The 10,517-nt window shown below is 54.2% G+C and overlaps 1 protein-coding gene and 1 long non-coding RNA gene across 2 annotated transcripts; one reads left to right on the top strand and one right to left on the bottom strand.

Annotated features, from left to right (window-relative positions):
- Positions 1-484: 484 nt before the first annotated feature.
- HDHD5 (haloacid dehalogenase like hydrolase domain containing 5) lies at positions 485-6,157 on the bottom strand. Its single transcript, XM_077783106.1, is given in 9 exon segments — positions 485-1,931; positions 2,653-2,841; positions 3,144-3,318; positions 3,688-3,721; positions 4,179-4,272; positions 4,901-5,013; positions 5,166-5,363; positions 5,366-5,548; positions 6,083-6,157. Coding segments are annotated over 9 exon segments (1,419 nt in total). The 3' UTR covers positions 485-1,573.
- A 68-nt stretch (positions 6,158-6,225) lies between these two features.
- Positions 6,226-7,972, top strand: LOC110472983 (uncharacterized). The gene is made up of 2 exons (XR_002465795.2): positions 6,226-6,881; positions 7,135-7,972. It is a non-coding gene; the product is annotated as an uncharacterized LOC110472983 (long non-coding RNA).
- Positions 7,973-10,517: the final 2,545 nt, after the last annotated feature.

The following is a 10,517-nucleotide window of genomic DNA, read 5'->3' on the forward strand; positions in this document are numbered from 1 at the left end:
AAGCAGGAAGGTGGAAAGAAGAGGCAGATCAGACCCGTTTCTGATATTTCAGTGTAGTGTGAGCTGTCTGTAATTAGGCTGACCATAATTAGGAAAACCAACTCAGTTGTGTTGGCTCCAAGGCTTTTCATCACATAAAGGCTGATTTGTGCTTCTAAAATCACAGTGCTCCTCTGGAATTAAGACACTCCTCGCTCAGGCAAATCTTTCCCAATAATTTCTCATGCAAACTGTCTTGCTTATCTTCTTTGGAATGTCTATGGAGACACAAGTCTTATCTTTCTGTGGATAGGAGAGCTAGGAGAACAGAGGCAATAGAAGGTGCATGTTGTTAGGGAAATGTTCCTGGGCAGGCAAGTTCCAGCTGCTAATTCATGTTAGGAGGACTCTACCTGCATGTTAAAGAAAGAGGAGGGACCAGAGGTCAGACTGTATGGGGTATTCCTGAGCTGCAAACCACATGAGAGATGAGAGTAACAAAAGATCTGGAAGACACAGACATTTTTATTCTAAAAGATCAGGCTTGGGAGTCTGGGGCTCTGGTACTATCCTGGCCTGATGATCTCTTTGAATCTTTGCATACAAGGAAGGAGCAAAGGTGGACTGTGACTCTTTTTATTTGGCCCTTGTTCCAAAGAAGGGCCCCTCTTGGAAGCTGTGCCAGCTGGAGCAGGTGGATGTTCCTTGAAACAGTTGGGATCAGAGTGGGTGCCAAAAGAGCCTCTTGCTGCAGCACTGAGTTCTGGGCAAAGACAACTCTGCCAATTCAAACTCTGTGGTGGTTTCCTCTGCTGCCGAATGCAGGCTGCTGGCTCCCTAGTGGGATGTGAAAAGGCAGGGGTGTTCACAGAATGCTAAACAGGGGGGAGGGAACAATATAACTTTCACCTCAGCCCTGCAGCAAGTTGCTCTGGCTACTGAAGCTTCCTTTGAGGGGCCCTGCCTCTCCACAGCTGCCAGATGACTGCAAAACAGAACTTTGTTTCAGGCTGACAGTGATGCAGGGGCAAATCCCCAGGCAAAGAGAATTTGTTCGAGTCCATAGGCACTTACTCTTCACAAGGAGAATGTTAAGCCTTGAAGCCCTCTCTTGGCATGGAGCCACCACAGCCCAGCTTCTGACATGCTCGAGTCACAGCCTGGACAAACAGCTCATTCTACAAATGGCTGATAGTGGCTCCTTGTGTGGGGAAGAGCTTCGCCCTCAAACAGCTCACAAAGAGGAGGGTGGGCTCCCCTGATCTTTGCACACAAAGTGTGGAAAAGAATGAGCTGTGAGAGCTGAACAAAATGGGGATTGCTGGGACAAGCGTACTCCTTATACCCTGTTTCCATTATGGCTCAATTATGGCTGGCAGCAACGTACAATCACAGTTCAAAGTCTGTGGGCAGCTGTCAGGATGGCAGATGAGTACCAATAACATCAAGGGGCTTTTAGTGCTGAAACAGGGAGTTTTCTTTAACATTAGCTAGATTAAAAAATCACCCCAGGTCCCTCCCCATTCTTCCCCTCTACCCTTTCCAGTACATAAACCCCCTTACAGCAAATCTTTAGGCACACCTGTCTTAACCCCTAGCTCCAGTTTTCTTTTTTAAAAGCAAGTTGCACAGCATCATCCACATCCTGCACTATGTAAGATGCCTCTAGCAGGCTGGGGTCGAAGGAGAAGTCCCGATGTCCATGGAACACTGTCTCCACTGTTTTCTTGGGAATGTCGCCGTTGTGGCGGTAGACCCCAGTGCAGACCAGAATCGACTCGCAGCTCTCCACCGAGTTGTTGCAGTCATTCCTCAGCTCCAGGGAAACCTCAACCTGGGGACTGGCTGCCTGTGGGCTCCTCTTCAGCCCAGCCTGGACCTGGCTCTGCTGAGCTGACTTGAGGTAGTTGTTGTAGAGGTTTGCCCCATAGACGTCAGACATAGGGTTATCCCTGGATAAGGTCACAGTGTGAAACAGAAAGGACAAACAAGCCCATGGGAATGGGCTCAGAAATGAGAAACAAGCCCTCTGGCTCTGGGGGCCTCAGATTAAGACAGCACTGAAGGAGAAAGGCATGTGAGATAGTTGCTAACATCATGAGGAGCAACTGGAGTGGGCCAGTGAGTCTACCCACCAGTGAGTCCTGCTCAGGACATGTGCACCTTTCAAAGGGGAGACAGCACATCCCAAGCACCCAGAGCAGTTTCAGCCACCACTGGATAATAACTCCCACATTCCCAAAGTGTTTGGCCAAACTGAGCTAACACTACTACATCTGGGCCTCTTAATTGTGTCTTTAATTGAGTCACCCTATGTGCATTCTGCATCCTGCAATCCACAGCTTTGCTGTGTAGGGTGCAAAAAGCTAGCAAGCCTCTGTTCCAGGATGCGAGGCTCCAGAAACACCATCGGAATTTTGGTATTAACTTTAGAAATATCCAGAGGGGAAAAAAACCCAAGCAAGTAAGCACCACAAAAAAACCCCAAAACAAACAAAAAACAAACAAAAAACCCAAAAATAAAACAAACAAAAAAAACCCCAACAACAAAAAAACTAAACCCACAAAAAAAACCAAACAAAAAAAAAAAAAAAAAAAACACCACCACCACCACCACTAAAGAACAATCATTTTGCAACTCCCCAAGGAAACCAGGAGGAAGAAGTCTCTTACCCAACTGCATAGAGGCGTCGGATGGGAGCCTTCCAGCCCTGCTTCTCTGCCTGCTGTTGGATCAAGTATCGGGCATAGCGATAGGTGACTGGGCTGGGTTTGCCAATCAAGGCCTCATACTTCAGCTCCCTGCCTGTCACCTTCTTGTAAATGCTCTCCAAGCAGAGAAGGAAAGTGCCGTGGCCAAACCTGCCCCAGAAAGGAGGTCATCAGCATCCCCAGAAACACCAGTGGAGCAAGCAAGCACTCCTTGGTTATTGCCTGCTTTGGACATGGTGCCCACACACACTTCCACAGACAGTGGTCTGGCTTTTGCTGCTCCCCAGGTTTTAGCCTTTTTTTCTCATGCAGCTTTCATGTCTCTGCTGCTAATTACATCATACAATCAAGCTCTTAAAACATTCAAATGCTGAAAAAACACAGTAGGAAAAGATGATCTCCACAAGAGGAGTATGAAATTGGCTAAACCAAACACCACACGTGCTTTTCACCTGGGCATCTTGGCTTCAGCCATCCACAGGAGGTCCATGTTGCAGGCAAGGATAGGCAAATGAGGGTATGGTAAATCCTGAAGCTCTGCCCCAGGGTTCCCATTGCTCAGGAGTACATCAGCAATGAGTTGCAGGCTTGTCTCCCACCTCACTGGCTCACCAAACAGAATCACCCCTGCAAGATTTGGAGGAAACTGTTTGGAAACTCACAGCATTCAAAAGCCACCCGCTCACAAAACCCCTCCTGTGCTGGGCTGCCCTGGCAAGTACAGCTACCAGTGGAACATGGCTGGTGCCAAGGCTTCAGTCTGCACATCATTGCACCATGTGCACCACTGGTTCCAGATACTGGCACATGGCACAGGAAAAAGTTGCTTTTATCCATCTTTTTCCAGCAGCGAGGCTGCCTCCTGGCTGCACCCTCTGAATATGCTGCCCATGGATAGCAGTGAGCTGACAGCACATCATTAGCTCCCATCCCAGCTGGCCTGCATTGCTCTTAGCTCTGCTGGCTGCTCATAGGTAAACACAGGCCACTGCTTACCTTCTATAGTGGGGAAGCCAGTGGTGGGAGGAGGCTGCCAGAAGAAAGGAAAGGCTGGATTAGTAATGCAAAACCTAATGCCATCTCCAAAATAAAGCTAAAAACGCCTCCCTTGAACCTGCCAAGGCAGTTCCATAACACGGCAGGACAAAGCCACCTGGAACCATGAAAGAATATTTTTTTTTCCCCTCCCCCATCCCAGATGGGATTTCACAGATCTTGTACTCCTGTCTCAGAGCTGGAGATGTCAACCAAACCACCTTACCCCTCACAGCAAGGAACAGCAATGGAAGGCAGGCGTGGCATGAGAAAGGAGAGGGGAGAGTCACTGCCCTTTCTGCAGGAGCCAACACTGGGAAGAGCAGAGGGGCTGCTTGCTCAGGGTCAGTGCCAGGCTCCTGCTAAGGCACCTCAGTGGCAGCTGCCCTGTCCCTTTGCTGTGACCACCTCTGCAGCAGAACACCCCTTCTGCTGATATTTCAGGAAATTACCAGTTCTTTCGGCCTCCGGCTCAGGTCCACCATGTCTAATAGGGGATATGCCTTCCTCAGGGCCTCTATGGTGACCACATGCTTGAACCCCAGGCTAGTTCAGACCATCAAGGAATGTTGTGGAGACTGGTTTGTTTGGGTTTTTTTTTAAGTGACAGTTTTTCTTTAAGTTACTTGCAGAAGAATCTATAGGATTATGGAATGTAAGTCCTAGTAACACAGCAGTTAAAGCATAACCTTATGGTTTTCAGCCAGACAAGGAACCCTTCCACTAGACCAAACTGAAGCCCCATTATATTTGAGTTCCTTCAACTGCTGTCAGATTCTGGAGAAAACCTCATCGCTGGGACAGCTGGGAGTGATCTCTAATGGGCTTTGCCCTGAAAGAATGGGAGAAGCACAGCTTTATCTCAAAAATGAGACACCTAACGCTGACGAGTCCTCATGGTCACATCCCACCAACAAAACAGCAATCACAGGAGAAGTCATGAGCATGAGAAGCCAAACACTGAACAGGGGAGCCAGGAAGTGACCAGCACGGAGACCAACAGCACCTGAGCCTGTCCATAAGGACACTGCCCCATAAGGTAAGCTCAGTGACCTTCGTGTCTCCTTGCGCTTCAGGACTGAGCAAGCGAGTGCCAGGCTAGGGGAAGGGCAGGAGCAGCAGCCTGAGCCGGGGCGCCGCAGCAGCACAGAGCACCACGAGGCGCAAAGGATACTCGTGGGCGTTCTCCTCCAGGGGCCCCTGCCCGGCCACCAGCATGCACCTCTGGTGGAACTGGCTGAAGAGCTGCAGGGGGCTGTGGGACAGGACCACCTGCTCCGGAGACACCTGCGGGACGGAGGAGAGGCCGGCTGGGAGCCCAGAGAGGATTTCGCCCCCTTCTCCCGGCATCGCTGCCAGCTGCCCCTCCGCAGCCCCTGGGGCCGGGCCGGGCATGGGGGGGGCTCGGGTCCCTCCTGCCGCCGCCCCGCCAGCGTTACCTGCAGCCCCAGCGCCTGGGACAGCTCTCGGGCCTTGGCCGAGCGCAGGCAGTTCCCGGCGTTGGTCAGGAACACGACGGGCACCCGCAGCCGCCCGCCGCCGTCCGCCAGCCTCTGGAAGGCGCGGCGGGCGGCGGGCACGGGCTGGCTGCCCCGCACCAGCACGCCGTCCACATCGAACAGGAACCCGAAGGCCGGCGGCTGCAAGGCGAGCGGAGGGCGCGATCAGCCGGGAGCCTCCCCGCCCGCCCCGCGCCCGCCCCGCGTCCCTCCGCGCACGCACCCGGCTGCAGAGCCCGCGGGCCGGCGGCCGCCGCAGCAGCGCCCGGCCGGCCCGCAGCGAGCCGCGCAGCGCCATCCGCCCCGGGCACAGCGCCGCTGGACTACAGCTCCCATCGGCCCCGGCACACCGGCCTGCAGCTCCCATCCGCCCCGGGCACAGCGCCGCCGGACTACAGCTCCCATCGGCCCCGGCACACCGGCCTGCAGCTCCCATCGGCCCCGGCACACCGGACTGCAGCTCCCATCCGCCCCGGCACACCGGACTGCAGCTCCCATCGGCCCCGGCACACCGGCCTGCAGCTCCCATCGGCCCCGGCACACCGGACTACAGCTCCCATCGGCCCCGGCACACCGGACTACAGCTGCCATCGGCCCCGGCACACCGGACTGCAGCTCCCATCGGCCCCGGCACACCGGACTGCAGCTCCGATCGGCCCCGGCACACCGGCCTGCAGCTCCGATCGGCCCCGGCACACCGGACTACAGCTGCCATCCGCCCCGGCACACCGGCCTGCAGCTCCCATCCGCCCCGGCACACCGGACTACATCTCCCATCGGCCCCGGCACACCGGACTGCAGCTGCCATCCGCCCCGGCACACCGGACTGCAGCTCCCATCCGCCCCGGCACACCGGCCTGCAGCTCCGATCGGCCCCGGCACACCGGACTACATCTCCCATCGGCCCCGGCACACCGGACTACATCTCCCATCGGCCCCGGCACACCGGCCTGCAGCTGCCCGCGGCCGGCGTCCTGCCGGCCCGCCGGGGGCTCTGAGGGAAGGGCGCTGCCCCTGCTTCGGGCTGAGCGGGGCTGCGGGTTTGGGCAGAGCTGGAGGGAGGAGCGGGTGTTGGAAGCAGCAGCGGAGCTGGCAGGACCCCGATGCGGAGGGGCACAAGCAGCCCTGCCATGGCAGAGGGGGCGGAAGGCTTCGAGCCCTGCGATGCGGTCACGGCGGGTTTATCTTTCTCACGAAGGCGCGGCACGGGACGCTGTCGGGCTTGTGCGCGGCCCGGGATCGGGATCGGGATGAGGAGGAGGGCGTGGGCCGGGCACAGCCTGGCTTCGGCCCGGCTGGTTCCTGACCAGCCTGTCGCCCCTGCCAGCCGGCCGGGCACGCAGTGTCCCCGGGGACTCGGCACGGGGGAGTCCCGCTCCAGTGCTGCCTCCGGCGCCGCGCCCCTCCGACAAGAAACTGAGGCGTGGAGAAGGGCAGCGAAGCTGGGGAAGGGTCTGGGGTTCTGTGAGGAGTAGCTGAGGGAGCTGGGGCTGGAAGAGAGGCCCAGGGGTCCTTTTCCCTCTCTACCACTCCCTGACAGGAGGGCACAGCCAGATGGGGGTCGGGCTCTTCCCGCAGGCAGCAGCGACAGGACAAGAGGACAGAGGCTCAAGGTGTGGACATCAGGAAGGATTTCTTCACTGAAAGCGTAGCCAGGTATTGGAACGGACTGCCTAGGGAGGTGGTGGGATCACCATCCCTGGAGGTGTTCAAGAAATGACTGGATGTGGCAATTACTGCCATGGTCTGATTGACAGGGTGGTGGTCAGTTAGTTTGGACTTGATGACCTTTTCCAGCCTTAAGAACTCTGAGTTTCTGTCCTGCCTTTGCTCAGCCTTTTCTATGCAAACTCTTTTTCCTACAGATAAATAAGGTTCTCTATAACTCTGGTCACTTTTACTCTGACAGACTGCATCCCTCTTTCCTGCAACCTGAAACAAAAATCTTGATGCTGAATTCAGCTGAGATCCTTCCAAACCTGGAGAAAGTAAAAGCTTCGTTTCACATCCATGGAGATGAAACAATGTTTGTTTGCTTTCTGACTGGGCTTAGGATCTCCCGAGTCCCTCGACAGGGCAGGTTTAACACGTATGACTTTAGGCATCAATTACACAGTGTAATTGTTTGTTTTTACGCTTCCATTGCCATGAACACCAACCTTAATTTGTTTTTGACCCACTTCAACACCCAGAGCCCTATTTGCAGAGCTATTAAAGCATTGGCAATTCAGAGATACACATTTGTACAGATGGTTATTCCTCCTTAAGTGCTTTTGCCTTAACTGAATTACCTACCGTTTATTTTCTGTAATTTCCTCAGTTTGCCAACATCACTTTAGTTTTTCTGAAGTGTTTGCAGCTCATCCTGCTCTGGCAAAATGTGTGCTGGCCTTGGAGACATTACTGAAAATATTTAGCTCCATGAAGAACTGTGCTTCAAACCTTCTTCCACCAGCACAAGGAAGCCAGCTATAGCTACTCTGAAGTGTGCCTTCTCAACTATGTACAAACCAGAGGCCTCCAACCCTCACATTCCCTGGCTGTCGATGAAAAATAGTTAGAGAGGCAAAGACTTTCTGAAAATAATGACAAACACAGGAGCCTTGTCTCGAGTGCTTCTCACCCATCCACCGAGGCAGTCCCTCCTGGCAGAGTGAAAATGTGATTGATTTGCTGTGATTTCTGCTTAGGGTATTTGCTAATGTGGATTTATGGCCTTTTAATGATACAGCCACTTGCAAGTTAGACAGGTTGTTTTGCTTGCTGGTTTCTGTGCCTCTAGACTGAACTGCACTTGGGAATGTGGGGGTCTGTCAGTCCCTTTAAGTGTAGGGATACTTTTGCCCCTTCCTGTTTCCAAGACGTGCAAAAGAGCTGGAAGAGACATCTAGTCTGTTCCTGCAGAGATTTCATTGCTAAAAAAAGGGAAAAAAAATTAGTGTATTAAATATCCAGGAGTTCTGGTGAGGAGGAGAGGTAGACAGCTTGGGGGTTTTGTGGGTGGGCATTTTTGGGGGTGAGGGTTTTTAGGGTTGGGGTTTTTAGGGGTGGGCGGTTTTGGGAGTAGTGTTTTGGGCGTGGGATCTTTTGAGGGTGGGCACTTTTGAGGATAGGGTTTTGGGGCGGGGCGTTTTGGGGCTGGGGGTTTTTAGGGGGTGGGCGTTTTTAGGGGTGGGGTTTTGGAGGGTAGGATATTGAGGGTGAGGGTTTTAGGGCTGGGGGGTTTAGGGGTCAGGGTTTTGGGATTGGGTGTTTTTTGGGGGTGAGGGTTTTGGGTCTGGAGGTTTTTGGGGTGGGCAGTTTTGGGGGTAGGGTTTTGGGGGTGAGGGTTTTAGGGGTGGGGTTTTTGGGGTGGGCGTTTTTGGGGGTGGGCAGTTTTGGGGCTGGGAGTTCTGGGGGTGGGTGTTTTGGGGGTAGGGTTTTGGGGGTGAGGGTTTTGGGGCTGGGAGTTCTGGGGGTGGGTGTTTTGGGGGTCCCCCGCTGCGGATTGTTATCCCGGCGCGTCCCTGCGGGCGGCGCTCCTGCTCCACGGCACGGGCAGCGCTCCCCTGCGCCCCGGCTCGGGGGCTCCGGGCACGGGGGACGCGGGTGGGGATGTTGGGTCTGGCCGGAGGGAGGGAAAGGAACGCGTTGTTCTGCTCCCAAGGGGACTCTGGGGGAGTCCGCCCTTGGAGAGGTGTCCCCAAAGTGTGCGTGTGCTTTGCCCCTGCGGGCTGCCAGCGCTGCCGGGTTTATTTTTCCAAGGACGGCTGTCCAACAGGATGGAGCGCTTATTTTTAAACCGGCACGGGGGGACTTTGGCAGCAGCCGGGCACAGGCTGAGCCTGGCAGGAGCAGCGGGGACCGACCGCGGCAGGGCTGCCAAGCCCCGCGCTGTGCAGAGCCTGCAGTGGCTGCTGAGCCCCAGCCTTCCCGGCGGGCTTTAGCCCATCATCCCTGTGCTGAATGCTCGTTGTGCCTTTTTCCCTTCAAGCGCTGGGAATATTTCCGTGTCTGTTTGGAGCTTCCCATTCCGCATGCTGTACATGGATGGACCTCGTGATTTCCTCTGCAGGCACATCTGGCAGCAGCCGTACCCCAAAGACCCCTAGGGATCTTCTGTCTGCCCTTCTCACACCACCCACAGGAGACTCCCTCTTCTTCCCCTGTCCACGCCGTACTTGGATGTCTCCCACCCCCTTTCAGAGCTCACTATAAAGACAAGCAAAACAGGCAGCTGCCCACAGCCTTCTCCCGTGGGTCACTGTGTAAACTTTGCAGCTCTGCTTTCCCTGGACTCACAGCCCTGTCATCACTCCCCTCTTCCTGACCTTCTCACATGCCCCTCGAATGCACCCATACCTTCCATCTCTTTCCTTACTGCAGAGGCTGTAATGGCCTGAACCAGCCCTCCCCCCACAGTTTATCTCTCTTCCCATGCTGCAGCCTGCTCATGGAATGATGGACAAGCTAAAGGTTGAGAAAATAAAGTAAAATGCCTTTCTCATCCTGTAATGACCAAGGGGGAGGACGCAACCTGATAAAAATGACAAACCAGGAGAACTGAGAGCCAGACCCTTCACCTGCCTGTCCCTCAGTGTACAGAAAACCTGTGCACAGACCTGCTGTGATTGCAACTGCTGCAAACCTGGAAAGAAAGGAATTAACGACTGAGCCAATTAGAGCTACAGGTTTCTGAGCAAAGAAATGTCCTTCTGCTACCTGTGAAGAGGCTAATTCAGAGATTCAGATAGGAAGAAAACCTGAAGCAGGCCGATCATTTGGAGCTGGTGGAAGACGCATCTGCAGGCCTGTGTTTTATGGCCAGAGGGCTTTGCTTAGCATCTGGCACCTGCATAGTCCCACTGCAGTGATGGAGGCTTCACATGACAGATAGATCCAGCTGCTTGCTTGGGCCTATCTCTGTTTTCAACCACTTACTTTGCTCCTCTGTTTTATTGGCATGATTTTTGACAGCAACCACTAGTGCTGGATCAGCCATTTCCTGGCAGTGAGTGACCAGGAGGCAAACATTTCATCCTCTAAATTGCCCCAAAAGCAGTCTAGGATGCTCTGCAGCAAACACTTGTGCTGCAAAAAAAGCTCCATCCACTTCCCATTTAAACAAATTGAACCTGAAGAGGCCACAGGGAGTGACAGATGGGGAGGATAACAGCCATAAGGCTTTAGGTATTGCTATGGCTGCTTGAAGTAACTGTAATAGGAGCTTCCATGAATTTTCTACTCTCCTTCCTTGTACCTGAGCCTTGATGGAGACTGAAGCAGGCTCTTTTTGCCTCTTTATATTTTCTC

This window comes from Lonchura striata, chromosome 5 (genome assembly GCF_046129695.1).
Source record: "Lonchura striata isolate bLonStr1 chromosome 5, bLonStr1.mat, whole genome shotgun sequence".
NCBI classification, from domain to species: Eukaryota; Metazoa; Chordata; class Aves; order Passeriformes; family Estrildidae; genus Lonchura; species Lonchura striata.